Source organism: Equus quagga, chromosome 15 (assembly GCF_021613505.1).
Source record: "Equus quagga isolate Etosha38 chromosome 15, UCLA_HA_Equagga_1.0, whole genome shotgun sequence".
Lineage (NCBI taxonomy): Eukaryota > Metazoa > Chordata > Mammalia > Perissodactyla > Equidae > Equus > Equus quagga.
In genome coordinates this window covers 38,452,473-38,473,178 of record NC_060281.1, presented here as the reverse complement: position 1 = coordinate 38,473,178, position 20,706 = coordinate 38,452,473, and the positions used below count along the sequence as shown (strand labels likewise).

Here is a 20,706-nt window from a genome sequence, read left to right as displayed (position 1 = left end):
GGGTCACTAGGCTGCGAACACCTCTGCTGGTTCCAGGATTTCCTGGGTCTCATGTTTCCCCACTGGCTCTCAGCAGGCTCTCCACAGGTTTGGTTGCTGCTGCCATGTGCACCACCAGCACTATTGCTCCCAGGTTATCTGGGGGTGCTGGCAGCACTGCTGCTGGAGTGCTGGATTCATGGGTGTCACTGCCACTGCCAGAGACCCAGAGTTTTGCATGCAACTCCCACTGCTGGTAGAGCTGGTACAGGGGTGCTGCCAGTGGTGGCTGTGTCATAGGTACCGCTATGACTCCTGAAGCCTCAGGTTGCAGGTGCTACCCACCACTGCTGAAGGAGGAATAGGGACTGAGTTGCAAGTTCCATTGTTGATCCTGCAACCTCTGGTCTCTGGCACCAGTGCACTTTTTGAAACCTCATGTCAGGCCACCACTGCCACTGCCAGGGTTATCCATATTGTGGATGCAGCCTCCCAGTGCTGAGAGGGCTGGTGTTAGACTTGCCACCACTGGAGGAGATGGAGGGAAGCTGGTCCCCTAGTTCCACTGCCTCTTAGAGGTCCAGTCCACCCACCTTAAGATGTATAGATGTATGGATCTCTCAGGCATTCTAGTGGGCTATGCAAAGAGTTATTTGCTGGTTAAGGGATGTCTTACTGCTTGTAATTTAGAGAGGAGAAACAGAGGGAACAACTCCCTCCACCATGATGTTGACATCATACTATCATTGTTTTTTAATGGAAATTCAATCAAGGAGAGAGAAGTTAAGATAAGTGCTTCAGGATGTGGGCAAAAGGTGTGATCCCACTTGTCCCAATAAAAGGCAAGATCCAGACCAGAGCCCTTGAGATTCCAGTGGGAATCTTCAGAGTTAGATGCCTAAAAAGAGGTCCCCAATTTGAAGTAAACTTCCCTTTTTTCTTTGTATAGCTACCATGGAGCATAGCTTATCATTCAAAGAGGAGTGTGTGGACTGTGGGGAAGGAGGCACACAGCAGGATAGTAAATAGTCTTGCTTCAAGGTGGAATTGGCTTTGCTTCACACACATCTCTTCACTGGATATTTTTGGGAAAAAATGGCACTGATTTCAGGGAACCAATGTGTCTGGAGTGGAACTCAAGGGAGTCTAACCATGAGGATATTTTAGAGGCATAATTAATGAGGACTCCAAAAAAATACTCTTAAAAAGTGTACATAGTTGTGCCACATCCCAGAACCATTGAAGTTTTGTTATGCCCAATTATACCTGTTGAAAGATAGGAGACAGGAGTTACAGTGGAAATCACTTTAAATAAAGACACAATTGGTCATCAAAGACCCCAAATAACCAAAGCAATCTTGAGGAAGAAGAGCAAAGCTGTAGGCATCATGCTCCCTAATTTCAAACTATATTTCAAAGCTATAGTAATCAAAACAGTATGGTATTGGCATAAAAAAAGACATATAGATCAATGGAACAGAATGGAGAGCCCAGAAATAGACCCATGCATATATGATCAATTAATTTATGATGAGGGATTCAAGAATATACAATGGGGAAAAGATAGTCTCTTCAATAAATGGTGTTGGGAAAAATGGACAGCAGCATGCAAAAGAATGTAACCGGACCACTATCTTACATCATACACAAAGATTGACTTAAAATGGATTAGAGACTTGAATGTAAGACTTGAAGTTATAAAACTTCTAGAACAAAACACAGGCAGTAAACTCCTTGACATGAGTCTGGATTTGACACCAAAAGCAAAGGCAACAAAAGCAAAACTTAACAAGTGGGACCACATCAAACCAAAAAGCTTCTGCACAGCAAAGGAAACCATCAACAAAATGAAAAGATAACCTACTTAATGGGAGAAAGTATTTTCAAATCATATATCTGATAAGAGGTTAGTTTCCAAAACATATAAAGAATTCATACAATTCAATAGCAAAAAGCAAACAATCTGATTTAAAAATGGGCAGAGGATCTAAATAGATATTTTTCCAAAGAAGACATACAGATGGCCAACAAAGTACATGAAAACGTGCTCAGCACTAATCACCAGGGAAATATAAATCAAAACCACAAAAAGATATCACTTCACACCTGTTATAATGGCTTTATCAAAAGGACAAGAAATAACATGTGTTGGCAAGGACATGGAAAAAAGGGAACCCTTGTGCATCATTGGTAGGAATGTAAATTGGTGCAGCTGCTATGGAAAACAGTATGGAAATTGCTCAAAAAATTAAACTTAAAAATAGGACAACCATATGATCCAACAATTCCGCTTCTGGATATTGATCTGAAGAAAACAAAAACACTAACTCAAAAAGATATATAGACCCCCATGTTTATTGCAGAAATATTTGTCATAGCCAAGATATGGAGACAACCTAAGTGTCCATCAATGGATGAATAGATAAAGAAGATGTGGTGTATATATATGCAATGGAATATTTTTCAGCCATAAAAAAGAATGAAGTCTTGCCATTTGCAACAACATGGATGGATCTTGAGGGCATTATGTTAAGTGAAATAAGTCAGATAGAGAAAGACAAATACCATATGATCTTACTTATATGTGGAGTCTAAAAGAAAAAAACAAAAAACCAAGCTCATAGATACAGAAAACAAATTGGTGGTTGCCAGAGGTGGTAGGTAGAGGGTGGGAAAAACGGGTAAAGAGAGACAATAAATAAATCATGGGGATGTAATGTACTGCATGGTGACTATAGTTAATAATCCTATATTGCATATTTGAAAGTTCCTAAGGGAATAAATGTTAAAAGTTCTCATCACAAGTAAGAAAAATATTCCATTACGATGTATGATGATAGTTGTTACCTAGACTTATTGTGATGATCATTTTGCAATATATACAAATATTGAATCATTATGTAGTATACTTGAAACAAACATAATCTTGTGTGTTGATTATACCTCAATTAAAAAATTAATTAAATAAATAAACACAATTGGTCCTTTCTATAGAGTTTTCTTTAAAGAAAGTGAAATACTGAGTTCACTCTAGTTATAAATGCACTTCACTTGAAGACTGAACTTCTTCTGTACTTACTTTGGTCCTTTGGTCTAAGCACCAAGGTGTTGTACTGCCACATAATTGGCACCAAACCCTCTACAAAGGGATGAAAGATTCCCAGACATCAATGGGATTCTTTTGCAGTGGCATACCCTCACCACTGTGTGTTTCTCCTGCCCCAGCATCCATGGCTGAATGCTGAAAAGCATTGACTTGTCCTTATTGCAAGGACTACTCTGAGGAGCCCTACTCTATGTGTGGACACAGGTCTGTCTCAGGCACCCTGTCTTCTTGGTGATAGAGACTGACATAAGGCTCTTCACCTCCCTGAATACTTTCAGACATCCTAGAAAAAAGGAAATCTGGGGAAAACTGCATTGGGCAATTTAGTCAGTCTCATCAGAGAACTGGAGCCAGCACTGAATGTGGGCCTGAGATTTCATCCTGAGAGGATGAACTTCTATGGTGAAAAGACCAACTGCCTTCCCCTACCCATCTCATTCAGCAAGGAGAGAGACAAGAAGCCCAGAACATATATCCTATTGATTGCTTGGGGGAATCTCATCATATGTGAGATAAATCTACATCTGAGGTCATAAATTTGGTAATTTTTTTCATAACGCTTTCCCACAAACTCCTACTTGTGGGTGCTCTGAGTAGTGCTCACAGTTGAAAGATAATGTGAGCTACCTATATAATTTTAGATTTTGTATTAGCCACATTAATAATTACAAAAATAAGAGTGAAATATTAATTTTAAAAAATAGTTACTCCAATATATCCAAAATATTATCACTATAATGTGCAATTACTATAAAATCATCAATGAGATGTTTTATATCCTTTTTTGTACTCAGTTTTTAAAATCCAATGTGTATTTTAAACTTCCAGCAATGTTGATTCTGACCAGCCAAATTTCAATTTTTGAATTTACACGTGTGGCTCAGCACTACTGTATTGGACAGCTCCAGTTGATCTAGAACACATGGTATGCAAATCAAGCTTAATTCTGTATTTTGGTCCAATAAGTGACCTCCTGGGTAAAACTCAATGTCCTCACTGCTGCATTGACTTGTATTGATTTTTCTGTCTCTGTCTCTCTCTACTTCTTCTCCTTCTTGGAAAACAGTCATATAATTATCCACATGAGAAGGGTTCTTTATAAATATTAATGTGTAAAGGTCACCTCCTATGTAATAAAAAATCTACATGATTTACCATAACTGCACGTATTTCTTCCCCCCTCTACCGTGACCATGGTAGAAAACTCAGAAAAGAATAGACATTTCTCATCTGCCCAAACTATTTTGAAGATCCCTGTTTGACATTCTGCAATCACAACTGCTGCTTCATCTGCATCAGGCATTTGGAGAAGGAGGATCAAGATTGCCTTTTCACTTATTTCCAGTATCTTTACATCTGTCAGATTAAAAGATTATAGAACAACATGACCCTGGGGAAGCTGAGACCAAAGTGATGATGACTGTGCTGGGCATGTGCCACTGTATGCTGAGACTCTATGGTGACTACTCCATCCCAACTCCTTGAGGGTGAAGCTGCAACTTCCCTTACATTTGTCAAGAGAGAGATGGAATCATTGGATACTGGGCCTTTTCAACTTAAAAGGGCTAGGTGAAGTGTAAATGAAGAAGTAAGAGGAGTAGAGGACAAGGCTGCTGCATTGTACGTATTGCTTCCTCAGAAGCATTGAAATGCAGCTCAACCTCACTACATTTTTCTCTACAGGAGAAAATCAGTCACCTTTCATTTTTAGAAATCCAGTTGTAACTTAATCTTGATGCAGCTAAGATCTTTAAACTCACATTCATCATATCCATCATAGGTCAACCTTATTTTAGACTGGGAACATTGACAACTTATAACTAAAGAATAGGATTTGGGTGCTTTTCCCACAATAATTAGGTCTTTTAACTATTTTATTTGCTAACAAGTTTCACTCTGGCTCGCTGAGTCAGAATAACATGGGAGAATTGGAAAATGTTCCACAAATAGGATTAATTCAACCAGAAATTGTTTGCTTGAATGTCTGACATGGCTCCTTATAAATATACATACTTCAGTATGTAATAAATATTTAGTTGAGCTCAGACCCTAAAAAATTTTGGTTGCTTGTGAACATAAATTTGGGCTAGATTCACGTGATGTATATGTTAAAATGAGACTTTGAAATACTCTCTTTGGCTTTTAAATTTCTCTGCAACAGTTACTCCCTGTATTACCTTGAGCAATTTAATACAATCTCTATCCTTCAGGCCGTTTTTCTGTAAATTGGGATAACTAGAGTCCCTACTTTAAAAGGGTGTTTTACAAATCAAATATGTTATTACCTATGAAGTACTTTAGTGGCTAGAACTAATGATTATTGTTTAATATTGTTTTACTCTTATTGTTACTGTCATTATGATACTGTTTTATTCTTATATGACCCTTCTCCCGTATCATTATCTTTTCACAGTGAATATGAATTGGCACTTGGCCATAGCCAATGATTTCCTTATATTCCCTAATGACTTGCGAGCATCAAATGTGGGTACGTCCAGATGAGACCACCAGAGAACAATGAGACATTATCCCTAGATATAAAACCATGTCATCTGCAAAGAGTGACAGTTTCACTTCTTCTTTTCCAATGCGGATCCCTTTTATTTCTTTTTCTTGCTTGATTGCTCTGGCTAGGACTTTCAATATTATGTTAAATAAGAGTGGTGACAGTGGGCATGCTTGTCTGGTTCCTGTTCTTAGAGGGATAGCTTTCAGTTTTTCTCCTGCTGCCTGTGTCCTGAGATCTTCCTGTTTCACCTCTGGCTCCCTCTATAGGAAGGTGGAAGTGGGAGGAACAACAGAACGAGTTGTGTGTGTTTACGATGTGTCTGCATATAATCAAGGTCTTTCATAGTATCATCAGATCTAAATTTCTTACTTTTTTTAAATTGAGGTAGCATTGGGTCACAACATTATATGAGTTTCAGGTGGACATCATTATATTTTGACTACTATATACAGACTACATCATGTTTACCACCAAAGTCTAGTTTCCATCTGTCACCATACAAATGTGCCCCTTTACCCTTTCACCCTGCCCCTACCCCCTTTCCCTATAGTAATCATCAATCTGTTCTCAGTATCTATGTATTTGTTGCTACTGCTGTTTTATCTTCCACATATGAGTGAAATCATATGGTATTTGTTTTTCTATGTCTAACTTATTTCACTTAGCGTGATACCCTCAAGGTTCATCCATGTTGTCCCAAATGGCAAGATTTCATATTTCTTATGGCTGAGGAGTATTCCATTCTCTCTCTATATATACCACATCTTCTTTATGCATTCATCCCAAACTTTGAGCCTTGCAGGAGGAGGTATGAAGTTGCTGACAGCAGAGAAATTGTAACTATTCTCTATGTGAACCAAACTTGCAGAAATTGGGGATTGTTCTGGACTGTAATCTAAAAGCCATTTTGCTTTTCAATGCCTCTGACAGTTTCTATCCATTAGCCTTCACAAATGTGTCTACTGTGAAGCCTTTGTGTCTACTCTTCTGCCCTGGGATTCCAAGAGAGGTGGAGAACATACAACCCATGAAGATCTGTGCCAAGGAAGCTCTAGATGTATTTGTCTTTCTTTGTCTGACTCATTTCACTTAGCATAATGCCCTCAAGTTCCATCCACTTTGTTGCAAATGGCAGGATTTCCTTCTTTTTATGCCTGAATAGTATTCCATTGTATACATGTACAACATTTCCTTTATCCATTCATCCATTAGTGGACACTTAGAATGTTTCTGTGTCTTGGCTATTATGAATAAGGCTTCAGTGAATATGGAGGTGCAGATATTTCTTCAAGACAGTGACTTTGTTCCTTCAGATACAGATCCAGAACTGGAATAGCTGGATCACATGGCATTTTTATTTATAATTTTTGAGGAACCTCCATCCTGTTTTCCTTAGTGGCTGTACCAACTTACATTCCCACCAACAGTGCACAAGGGTTCCCTTCTCTCCACATCCTAGCCACTATTGTTATCTTTTGCCTTTTTGATGATAGCTATTCTAAAATGTATAAGGTGATATCTTATCATGGCTTTGATTTGCATTTCCCTAATGATTAGTGATGTTGAGCACCTTTCCGTGTACATGTTGGTCATTTGAATATCTTCCTTGGAAAAATATCTATGGTATTCAGATCCTTTGCCCATTTGTAATTGGACTATTATTATTATTTTTTGCTATGGAATTGTATGAGTTTCTTGTGTATTTTAAATATTGACTTTTTATCAGAAATATGGTTTGCAAATATTTTCTCCCATTCTCTAGGTTGCCTTTCCATTTTGTTGATTGTTCATTGTGCTGTGCAGAAGCCTTTTAGTTTGATGCTCTCCCACTTGTTTATTTTTGCTTTTTGTGTCATATCCAAAAAATTATTGCCAGACCCATGTCAAGAAGCATTTTTCCTATGTTTTCTTCCAGGAATATTTCTAGTTTTGTTATTTTTATTTTACCCTTCTGTGTTGGTGTGAAATAAAACATTTTAAATGTATACACATCTGTATATTCCTTTTTGATATTTTTGATCATGATGAAAAAATTAAATTCATAAGAAAGAATTACAGGACATATCTTCTCATATTTATCATGATGAAAAAATTATGCAAACTACCATGGCATGCCTTGAGTGTTTCCTGTCACCATTAAATACACTTTTTATTCTTTCATACTTCCTACATAAAGTAGCTGCCAAGTAAAATTTTAGATGATGATTGAGTATCAATATAACCTGCATACGTAACTTCTAGAAATCTTAGAGACCTACACAGGCTCTTGAATTTTCTGTCTTAAGTTGATTGGTTTTTTAATGCATAGCCCATCGAAAGAGAGAGTAGTTAAGATGAGTGTGTCAGAATGTGAGTTAAAAGTGTGATCTCGCCCATGCCAATAAAAGGGCAATATTTGGTCCAGAGACCTTCAGATGTCACTGGGAGTCTTCAGAGTTAGATGCCTGAGAATATGTCCCTGATTTCAGAGGTGATATTTGATTTCTAGTTCTTTACCTAGCTTAATAGAAGTCACTTCAAAGAGTAACATGTGCTGGCTGTGAGGAGGGAGATTGCACAACACGGTAAATCAACAGTCTAGGTTCAAAGTGATTTAAGAATTGTCTCACATACATTTCTTTCATAGAATGCTTCTGCCCCCTTCGCTGGACATTTTCAGGGGATAAAAAATGAGATTTCAGGGAACTTCTGTGGCTGGAATTAAAGTCAGTGCAGTCCAACTGTGAGAATACTTTTTTATTAATGAGAGGCATTACTAATGAGAACTGCTAAAGAATCTCCCCCTGCAAAAAAGTAGAAATCTTCACCACATCACAGAACCATTTAAAGTTTTTTTTATGTCAAATAATACTTGTTAAAAGCTCATTATGTGTCAGATCTGATGCAAAACATGAGCTACAATAAATATCAATTTAAACATAAACACAATTGGTCCTTTCCATACAATTTTCTTTAATGAAAGTGGAACCTTTTCTTCACTCATTAGGTGTAAACTACATTTCACTTGAAGACTGATTTTCTTTTTATCTTTTGACCTTTTGGTCTAAACACCAAACTTCTGTGCCTCCACAAATGGGCACCAAATCATCTGAATAGAGCTGTTCATGGTATTTCTTCATTATCCCTATAATATCTATGGGAACAGTAATGATGTCCTCTCTCTCATTCCTGTTACTAGTAAATGATATCTTCTCCTTTTTTTTTTTTTTTTTGGTTAGCCTGACTAAGGGCTTATTAATTTTATTTGTCTTTTCAGAGAACAAACTTTTACTTGTATTGATTTTCTCTGTTTGAAATTTCACTATCTGCTTGTTTTTGTGACTTCTTTCCTTCTCCTTTTTTGGGGGGGTTAATTTGTTCCTTTTCCTTTAGTTTCTTTTGAGGAAAGCTTTGAGTATTTCTTACAGCTTCTCTTCTTTTCTTATATATGCATTTAATGCTATACATTTTTGTATTTCTAAATAATCCGTGAATCAAAGGGGTAAGTATCAAGGACAATGAAAAATTACATTTTGCTGAATGGAAATGAAAATACAACGTAGGAAAGCTTATGGAAAACAGCTAAAGTAGTGCTGAGAGTGAAATTTATAGCAATAGAGGCTTCCATTTGAAAGAAGAAAAAATCTTAGTCACAATTTAGAAAAAAAATGAACTAGAAAATAGAAGCAAAATAAATCCAAAGAGGACAGAAGGAAAGAAGTAACAAAGACAAGAGCAGGAATCAATGAAACTGAAAAAAGAAAACCAATGAAACAAAAATCTGGTTTTCAATAAAATTGACACTCTACTAAAACTGATAAAGGAAAAGAAGGGAAGACACAAATTACCAATAGCAAGAATGAAATGGGATATTCCTACAGATCCTTTGGTCACCAAAGGGACAATAATGAATGACTGCAGTCAAATCTACACATTTGACAAATGTATCTATCTATCTATCTATCTATCTATCTATGTGTATATGACCTATAAAATTGACAACACAGATGATATGGACAAATTCAAGTATCAAAAATTACCACCAATAAGAAAATGAACCACCTCATTAAAAAATGAGTGAAAGATCTGAACAGAGACCCCATCTAAGAAAATATACACATGGCAAATAAACATATGAAACGAAGCTCAACATCATATGTCAAATTGAAATACAAATTTAAAACAACAATGAGATACACTTGTACACCTATTCCAATGGTGAAAACCCAGAACACTGACAACACCAAATGCTGGCAACGAGGTGGAGCAACAGGAACTATAATTCATTGCTGGTGGAAATGCAACATGGTATAGCCACTTTGCAAGACAGTTTGGCAGTTTCTTATAAAACTAAGAATACTCCAGCAATTGCATTCCTTGGTACTTACTCAAATGAGTTGAAAGTGTAAGTCCACAAAAAAGCAAGGACACCAATATTTATAACAGCTTTATTCATAATTGCCAAAACTTGGAAAGAATCAAGATCTTCTTCAATAGTCAAATGAATAAGCAAACTGTAGTACATCCATACAATGAAATATTATTCAGCAATAAAAAAGAACTGAGGCATGAAGCTACAAAAAGACATAGAGGAAAATTAAATGCATATTGCTAAGTGAAAGAAGCCAATAAGAAAATGCTTCATAATGTACAAGTCCAACAAAATGACATTCTGGAAAAGGCAAAATTATGCAGATGGTAAAAATATCAGTGGTCGCTAGGAGCTGGACTGGTAGGAAGAAAAGAAAGATGAATAGGTGGTGTATAGAGGATTTTTAAGACAGTGAAACTATTCTGTTTGATAATATAATCATGGATACCTGTCATTATACATTTCTTAAGACTTATGGAACGTAAAACACAAGGAGTAAACCCTAATGTAAACTGTGGACTATAGTTAACAATAATATATGAATATTGACTCATCAGTTGTAGCAAATGTGCCATACTAATGCAAAATGTTATATGAAGGGAAACTGTAGTGGTGTTGGGACATGAGGAGTATATAGCAATTCCCTGTAATTTCTCATCAACTTTATTGTAAACCTAAAACTGCTCTGAAAATAAAGCCTAGTCATTAAAAAAAAAGGGGGGGGGGAGATAAACATGAAGATACTATGCAGAGAGTAGCGTGGATATTTAAAAAGATGGAAAACATTTTTTTTAAAAACTTAGAACATGCAGGATAGAAAGAGGCAACATTTACAAAGATAATGGCTGATAATTTGCCAGAACTAAGGGAAGACGTGACCCCACAGATACAGAAAACACAACATATTCCTAGCAAATCAAATAGAAAGCAACTTCATCAGGCACATTGTAATGCAAGTAAAAACATAAAAGACTAAAAGAAGGTTTTTTAACCATCCAGAGAAAAAAAAAAGATTACCGAAGGAATGACATTCAGATTGACATAGATTTCTCAAAGGCAAAAACGGAAAGCCCAAAGTGAGAAAATGTATCTTGAAACTGAGAGAAAACACTGTCAACCCAGAGTATTATACAAAGTAAATTTATTTTTCAAGAATGAGGATAAAATGAAAATAATTTGAGACGAAGAAAAGCAGATCAATATTGCCACTAACAAAGCTTTACTGAGGAATTTTAAATTCACATTTGAGGAATAAAAAAATTACCCTAGAAGAGCTAAGCAGTAAGAAAAAAACGCAAGCAAATAAATTGGTAAAGAGATAAACGTAAGGAAATATTGCCATTATAAGATGATGTCATTGATAAATAATGTCTACTTTTGGGGATTGAAAAGTTCAGAACTAAAACACTGGATAAGAATATTTTAAGAGATGGAAGTAATTACATGGTCCTCAGATTTCAGCTCAGAATAAACTCACCCAAATTTTCATTTATAGATTGGTTATGGATTATTTTCGTCGACATTAACATGATTCACTAGTTTGTGGCTTCTGGTTTGACTTATTTAGGAGGGCTTTGGATGAACATAAGTCATGGGATCTGGGTCAGAATCCTATTTATGTGCCCTTGAGAAAGGCATTTAACCCATCTGGCCTCAGCATGTAACTTATTTCTCGGATTTTCATGAAGATCAAATAATTTACATGAAATACTCACTATTGTGTCCACCTTCACACATGCACTGAACAGAAACTGTAGCAATCTGTCATTCTCTTCCTGGAATTTCTCATGCCTATTTCTTCTCTATGCCTATATAAAGGCTCTGCAAACAGCAGACGTTGTTGTGACTCTACTCAGACACTCACACACACTTTAGTTTGGAAGGAGTGCAAATGTTATACTGAGGGACTCTAAGAATTGAATGAAAATAATGTAAACAAGATAAATTGCCTCCTCAGCAGCCCTCAGGCAGGAGAGGGTTGAGACTAAGTCTTCAATGAGACACAGATGCAACAGCAGAGGAGATTGGTGCTGTGTCATTCAGGAGTAGGTGGGAAAACCCCACAAGCTTTATCAGGTTAGCTGCTCTGGGCGTGATGAAAAGTCTTCCTCTCTTCCCTCCTCCTTCTTCTAGCACTTGCCTAGCTCAGCTGACAGAAGCACAGCTGCTCTCCTAGCTAGAAAAATAAAATGATTCGAACTTTAGCTTTCAGTCACTGCCACTCACTTTGGTGCCTGAGGGACTGAACTGGCCACTCAGAAGGGAAAGGTATGGGCCGAGCCCAGAGAAGTATTGTTTAAGTCAGCCCACATTGCCAAGCAGCAGTGCACATCAAAATCAGCTTCCCTCCTCTGCTTGAACCCCCTGTTGTTTAATGGACAAGTGAGAAAAGAATCATTTCTGTAAATGGTATTAGGGAACCAGAAAAACTCTGATAGTCAGGACTACACACACCCTACTCAAAGCTAAATCTGAGCCATGACTACAGGACGTGAGCTTCCAGAACCAGTGAAATCGGTGGCAGGAAACTTTTAAAAGATGTAAACATACAAAGAAGTGCAGATATCATAAATGAACATCTCAATGAGTTGTATGAACTGATTCGTATGCATATAACCAGTACCCAGATCAAGAAACCAGCACCCCAGAAGTCTTCCTTCTGCTGTCTTCCAGACACAATCTACTATGGGTAGCTAGTATCCTGAATCTAAAACTGGATGATCTTTTAGTATCAATGTAGAGCGTAGTTTTAAAATAATCAGCAAGTGACTAATTCTGATTCTCAGATGCTTCTTCCGTATTATTCCTGAGCTTTGGTGGTGAAGGGAGGGCACGTCAGGGGGCTGTAATAAAGTCTAGGAAACATGGACCTCTCGGCGAGCTGTGGTTTGATAACTTCTCATCCTTACAACACCTCCTACTCATTACTTCACATTTACTATAATTGGGATAGGGATGTTTCTGGACTCAGCAAATTATGAAGCCTCAGGGAGAGGGGAGACATGTGCCCCAGGGATCAACATTGTGCAGAAGGGGCCTTTTACCCCTGGCGAAGCCAAAACTTATGATGTTGACATCTTGACAGCAGTGAGACTTAGCCATGAACACTGGACTCTGGGAAGTATAACAGGGCCTGGCTGGTGCTGCTGTGCCAGAACACCACCCAGTGCTGCACAGAGCTACCAAAGTGAGTAAACCTGACAATCGTGGATTGGGGCTGCCTTTGGCTTTGGAAGGGAGGCTATTTGGGGCAGGACTGGTCAGGGACAGGCTGTGTGAGAGAAGAGTCTGAGCTCCTCTGTCACTTGTGGGTAAGGAAGGTGCCAGCACCCAGGGAGAAGACAGCTGATCATTTCCCAACTGCCATCCAGAAACGTCAGCTTCTCTCTGGTCCACAAGGGAGCTGTTGTGCAGCAGCATGTTTGATGCACTGTGCCCGAAGCTGCCCCTTTTTATACAGGCGAGGGAGGTATAGGAGACCTCAGATGTGGAGGACATTTCACCCTGGGTGTGTGGAAGCACTTATTTTCTGTAGTCTCCCCTCAGCACTTGTGCATTTTTCCCTCCCAGCAGTGGGAATGTTTGTTTAAGCCGTGTATGTTATTTCTGATGTTCTTCCATCTTTCCAGGACAGGGCACTCTTACCTTGTTTATTGAGATTTAGGATTCTAAGTATTATTACACATATTCTGCATTTTTCTTTTAAGCTAACACAGTAGCTTCAGAACGTAACACAGTACACTAGTATAGAGAATTGCTACGACATTGAAAAAAGGGACCAGTAGAAGGAATACATAATAATAATACTAATAATTGTCTTAGAAAATTTTTCTTTAGTAGTTGCCAGGCACCAACATAAACAGTACCTACATCAGCTCATTGAATCCTCACTACAGGACAGCACAGTACAAAGCGTCACCCCTATTTTACAGATAAATATGATGGGTTTTAGAGAGGTCAAGCAACATGTGGGTAGAAATTAGAGAAGCCAGGATTGAAGTTCAGAGTGGCTGATCTCAAAGCTAATTCCTGTAGGACACAGCTTGTTGAGGGCCAAGCAGGAACTGGAACCCAGGTTCTCCTGACCTACAGCCTGCAGGCCCTTTCACTATTATGCTTCCCAAACCCAATGACCCTGAATCAACATCTGGGTTGTTGATCAACATCTGCTCATCTCCAAGAGAGTAAGCAGATCAGTCAGAGTGGAAGGTAGAAATGGACAAGTTAACCCAGAAGGGAGAAATCAGAGAATTAATAGAAGGATTGATCACAAAGACGGAGAGCAAAGTGTTTGGGAAGAGAATCCAGTCACCAAAGTGGATCAAGATATTTCTTATGAACATGTTCCAGATCCTGACCAAATTGTTCAAAAACTCCATGATCTTACATTATTTATTAACTAGTGCTATTTTGGTGTTGTCATGGGTTACCAATTGTTAAATAATTTATCAAACACTATATAAGGGGAAAACATTATAAAAAATGCAATGCACAAATGTGGTTCATGATATGGGCCATATTATACCCATTTTAAAGATTAAGAAACAGAGTCCCAGGAAAGAAAACATGTTCCCTAAATCATGGAGCTAGTAAATGCCGGACTGGGGATGCACACCCAGGTTCATCTAACGGCAGCATCCAGGATGCTTCTTCTATTATTCACTGTCTCAGAAGTTGGCAGGGCAGTTGGTTTTCAGGCTTATAAAGAAAAACAGATCTTAAGAACACTGGTGCTTTGAAATCACAAATCTAATGATTGTAATTATGGAGGAAACTTTACTTTTGTTTCCTATTGTCCTTTATAATTTGAGATCAACTCAGGCAGATTCTTAATTTTTCTTTTCAGTATTAGGAAATAAAATGATGTAAGGACAATTCAGATCACACAAGTTCTTCACAAATCACGAATCAGAAACACAATCTTCTCCCCTCTGTATGTGTAGAGGTGTGATGACTGTGAAACTTTTAGCTGAGTTAGGGATGTGTCTGATTTTGTTCTTTTTCACATCTCCTTTTCATCATAATCAGTGGGGAGCAAGGGGACTAGGACATTTGTTATTTGATTTAGGCTTCTTAGCCTGAAAAATGCTTAAAGTCAATTCCCTCTTAGACATTTTTGTAAGTTCTTTGGAAACATTCCAGCTGCAACTCCTTCCAGGCAAGCCTGACTTCTCCTTCAGGGAAACCTCCTCTGAAAACGCCCATGATTCTGCTAACTTGTGATATATACCACAGACTCTTATCTGTGGCTGCACTCAGCATGTTAGACTACCATCACAGGCAAGAATTCTTTCAAACTGAGACCTAGCTGACATTCCCACCATACCGAATCTAGTCCTCAACATGTCTCCAGCATTCATCTTCCATCACCTTGAGCACATTTATTTCCCATTTAAGCCACTCTCCTCTGCTATGAAGGAGCTTTGCGGCTCTGACAAGCCTGAGTCAGACACTGATCCCCTGTGTGCAACAACCACAAAGCAGACATATCGCACTTCCTAAGTGGTTCATTGAAGGTCCTCTCCCAGGTTTGGGATTAGGACAAGGCATTGCTTTTCACTCCTCTCACTTGATAGCGTTCACAGCATCGCTCTCTTCCAATAAATCTTCCCTACAACGTTCTCCAAATTCCACTCTCCTAAACACTGAAAAACTCAATTAGAGCCTGCCAGGATCCAAGAATTTTAAAACCATATCTGCCCAAGGAGCAGTCAGAGATGATTAACAAGCATCTGCTGTGCCCTGATGCCTCAACCAAAACTTCAATTTTGAGATTCTATTACATGAGACGATCACATAAGGCTGTGAGATAACTAAGTCGACACTGTAGTATGGTCAGCTGAGTGTTGAGTGGGTACTGGCCCAAGGTGCTATGGGAACAGAGAAGATGAAAAACTAGATCTAGCGGATGCTAGGGGCAACATCACACAGAAAATGACATAGGTGATATTTGAAAGATGTTTAAAAGTTACCTTGATAAAGAAATATATGGGAAGGCTGGTTTCCCAAGTAGAGTCAACACCCTGCACAGATAGATGAACCAGAATAATGCAGTTTTGAACTGCAAATAATTCATTATGTCTGGAGTATAGAATGCTAATGCATTCAATAGAATCATTTACAGTGTATATACTAGTTCTACAGTGTAAACAACAAATTAAAAGAAATTAGAGATTTGTTCAAGAAAGCCCGACATATTGGCTGCCATCCACTATTTAAGCACTATTCAGTGGGATCAAAATGACCCACCTGCTGTTTCCCTTCCTAGTACATCCTTTTGGCAACTCTTTGCCTTTGCCTATTAAATTTCATTTGCTTCTCCTGCTCATCCGTTTCTACCCTCCATACTCCATAACTTTTGATATTTGAAACTTTTGATATTCATAACTTTCATTTTAGAGCTACCATAATGCCATACTTTCTGAAGCCCTTTCTCATTTTTCTCCTCTGAATGACCACACTCTCCCAAACATTGTGTGTTCCCATTATATTAGCTGCATGCATCTTTCATGGCTCTTCCACATGCCATCTTCCCCTATCAGTGAGTAGCCCTTGACATCAGGACCATACATACTTTCTGTTTAATTTCAAATAGCTAATACACGTGAAATATCACATGGTGAAATATTCCTAAATGTTTGTTTGATAAATATGTTTTTATGTATACTTCATATCTTCTCTTCTGGTCCTTAAGGTCCTTCAGGATGTATTTGAATCTAACCCATTCTGAAAGTCTCAAATCAATTAGAAAAATGCTTACTAGGGTAATAAACGAAGACTTGAGGTCAGAATCAAAAGTTAAGTTGGGCTTCATATATACTATGCTTAAGTGTTTAAATCTGGCAATTCTCCTTCTTGATACTGAACTCACATCCCTTACTTATAGAGTTGAAAAGTAATCTCACTGGTGAAGCCCATGCCTGCAGAGATTTAAACATCACCGGACCTTCTGGCCAGCTATCTCACTGAACTTCAGGGTTGTGTTGGCCCTCATGCAGAAAGGCTCTGCCCAGAAACTCTGGGAGGAGTGCATCATGTTCCCAGACTGCCTTTAGTTGATCCTTAAATGCTGGCTGTAAAAGCTTTGCAAAGGTTTCTTAGAAATATGTGAACTTTCATCCCCTCCCTGCAGCCAGAGTAGGTATAAAAGTGTCACCTGCCCAGTTCATTTTTCATCCTTTTGTGGATACTAAAGACAAAATTCTCATTCTAAAAGATGCCATGGTTGTCTTAGAGTGTTGTGTCTGTCAAATAATAACTACTTAGTCAGGAGAAGGTCAATGCAGGGAAAATATGAATGCAATTTTGTCAAAGTTTATTGTGTCTCTTAGAAGATGGCACATGTGTCTTATTGGAGCTGATAGCAAAGTTGCTGCAAAAGCAGACTTGAAGTTCAAACCTACGGATTTATCTGAGGAGACATGGAAGTCCTTAATGAATGTGTCATCCAACATGGGTTAACTTGAGTTCTCCAGGTGACCCTGTTTTTAGATTCATAGAGAAGAAGAATCTCTTCAAATACCCTCCTAATTGGCTCCTAACTTCATGTGTCATTACTAGCTACTTTTACAACCATAACTCCATGCTTCATTTGATTATTTATTTACAAACTGTTTATTGAATATTATTTTTCAGGCACAGAGTCAGGTAATTTGGAAACTAGGTGGAGAGTGAGTAAATTACCTGTGTAACTTAGATATATGGGTTCCACAGTTAAGGGGAGAAAGAAAAGAGACAGGCAATGGCAACATAGTTCCGTGAGTTTAATGAGTACTTATTAGGTAAGGGAAGTCTAAGCTGATGTCTTCGTCTATTCGGGCTGCTATAACAAAATACCATAGACTGGATGGTTTAAATGACAAAAAATTATTTATCACAGTTCTGGAGGCTGGGAAGTCCAAGATCAAGCTACCAGCAGACTCAGTGTCTGGTGAGGGCCCACTTCCTGGTTTGTAGGCACTGTCATCTTGCTGTGTGCTCATTTGATTTCTTCTTTGTGGGCATGGGAGAGTATGAGGGGCTCTGGTCTCTTCCTCTTCTTATAAGGGCAATAATCCCATCATGAAGACTCTCCTTCATGATCTCATCAAAACCTAATTACTTCTCAAAGGCCCCACCTCCTAAAACCATCACATTAGGGATTAGAGTTTCAACATATGAATTTTGGGGTGGCACAAATAGTCAGTCCTTAGCAGCTGGTTTCTGATGTATGGACAAGAGTTAGCTATGAGAAGGGTGGCAGAAGCAGATGAGAGATTGGCATAGGGACTTTGTGCATATTCCTGTGGCTAAGATAAATACCACGATTTAATTTGTTTGGAGGAATTGAATGTACTTTAGCAATTTACTATAAGTTTGATACAAAAGCAAGGAGGCCAAAGAGATAAGCTTTGCACAGATAAAAAGAAGGCAAATGAGCTTGGACTAAATATAAAGCCATGGAGGGACTGTAAGAGATGGATTCAAATAAACAGACTTCTGTTTTGAAATCTCAGTCTGGTACAAGATGAATTGGGAGAAACCTAGAGGAAGAGTGATGAGTTAGAAAAATGTTATACTAATTATAATATGAGTTATCAGGGTAGCATGTTTTATTGAGAAAATGGTAATGTTAGACAAAAGTCAGGAGACAAAATCAATAGGACATTGGTCTTCACTGGATTCCTTAGAAGCAGATTCTGAAAGTTGAATTCTACTCACGTGATTTACTGGGGGAATTGGAGGAAGAGGAGAGGATAAAGCAGGTATAAACAAGTGAAAAAAGGCCCACAATGTAGTCTTAGTTAACAAATTGTGTCAGCCACCTCCAGCCTATGAGACCATGGGGTAAATCTGCATAACAGAGCAACCCACCTGTTGAGACACAGCACAGATTGTCCTTCCATGTCAGTCAGTAATTGGCGTTGGTTTTTTGAATAAGGTGGGAGAGTGCTTATCCTCCTGGCAGAGATTGCTCTCTTTTGACCAAGGGCAATTCTCCAGACAAGGTGCTGGCTGTGAACTGTTTCTGACCAATACTCATAGCAGTTGAGAATTGAATGCATAGGCTACTAAAGGGGATTTGGATGAGGAAACTGCAATGCCCACCGACAATGTGCAACTGGTTATTTGTTGCAAATGAGGGAAGATGAAATGCAATATTGCAAAATAGGAATTGACTATGTATTAGGAAATACATGAAGCAAAGCAAGATTGTCAGGGGAGACACTGTCACGTGTACGTGGACATGCGGAACATTCAGAAAGTAATATTAGGGGAATCAGGTGGACAGTGTGTAAGGAAGGAGATAAATAATAGGCTGGACATGTAGACTTTAGAGTCATCATCTTCCGTAAATGAATTGAAGTTACAGTAAAATAAAATGACAAACAGAGAAAGTATGGATTGAGAAGAGAAGAATGCATAAACAGAACCCTGTACATTTACACTGCAGTATTCTAGCTGTTCTTTTCACTTTAATAAACTAGAGAGAAGCCACAGACATGAAATATGTCATCTTTATTTGTCTTTCTCAATAGGTTTTTCCTGGTACTGTCTATGAAATTAGAAGATGCTTTGGAATAACTTGATCCAGGGGATGTTCTTCCTTTCTGTTACTGGACCTGGCATTGGAGGGAATTTCTTTTTGTTTGTGGAGCGTGTGTACAAATTTGTCATGGGTGTTGAGAAAAAACCCATAGATCTTATTCTTATCCACTTGGCTTTTACTAATGAAATGACGCTTTGTGCCAAAGGAATCTCAGATATAATATCAGCTTTTCATTTCAATAACTTTCTAGGTAGTGCTGGTTGTAAAACTGTGCTTTATCTGGGGAGGGTGGCACGTGGTCTTTCAATCTGCACCACCTGTCTCCTCAGCGTGGTCCAGGCCATCACCGTCAGTGCCAGGACCACCTCATGGAGGAAGCTCAAACCACAGACTGCATGGCAAGTTCTTCCCTATCTCCTCCTCCTCTGGATCTTTAATTTCCTGATAAGCTCTAACTTGCTCTATTACATCACAACAGTCAATAGCACGAGCAAATCTGAAATTAGTCCCTATGTTGGATATTGCTATATGCTGCCATCGAGGCAAATAGTTAGGTGGTTTTTCGTTACTCTCATGGCTCTGCGGGATATCATCTTTCAGAGTCTCATGGGCTGGAGCAGCGGATACTTGGCTTTTCATCTGTATAAGCATCACAAGTGTGTTCTCTACCTTCAGAGCTCCAGGTTTCAAAAAAAATCCAGCCCAGAAATCAGAGCTACTCAAAGTGTTCTCATTCTCATGAGCTGTTTCCTTTTCTTTTATTGGACAGATTTAATTTTCTCCTTCTATATGGGTTCCTTCTTGATAAGTGATTACATAATATTCAATATTGAAATATTTCTAGCTTCTGGTTATGCTAGTTTCAGCCCCTTTGTGCTGATCACCAGGAATGGCCATGTGGCTAACTACTGGCGCACTCACTGAGAAACTGGAAAAACTGCCTTCCATATTGATTCCTCCAGTAATTGAGGTAGATAATTTAGTGATATTTTTTTGCCCAGCAAAAATTCCATCCAGCATGAATTAGCAGTGTACTATGAAAACATAGTATACTAGTCTGGGTCTTCCAAGAAGCAAATACCAAGACAAAATTAAATGTGCAGGGAAGTTATCAGAGAGAAAATGGGGAAGGAGCCACGGAGGCTGAGAACCATCAGATCATGATGCAAGTATGATCCTGAGTGAAGGACAGAGAAAAGAAGTTGGGGTGGAAGCATCCTAGATCACCTTCC

The 20,706-nt window shown here is 38.5% G+C and overlaps 1 protein-coding gene across 1 annotated transcript; it reads left to right on the top strand.

Annotated features, from left to right (window-relative positions):
* Positions 1–19,495: 19,495 nt before the first annotated feature.
* LOC124226165 (putative vomeronasal receptor-like protein 4) lies at positions 19,496–20,398 on the top strand. Its single transcript, XM_046639037.1, has one exon. The coding sequence runs from the start codon at positions 19,496–19,498 to the stop codon at positions 20,396–20,398; it is 903 nt and encodes a 300-aa protein (XP_046494993.1).
* The last annotated feature ends 308 nt before the right edge of the window (positions 20,399–20,706 follow it).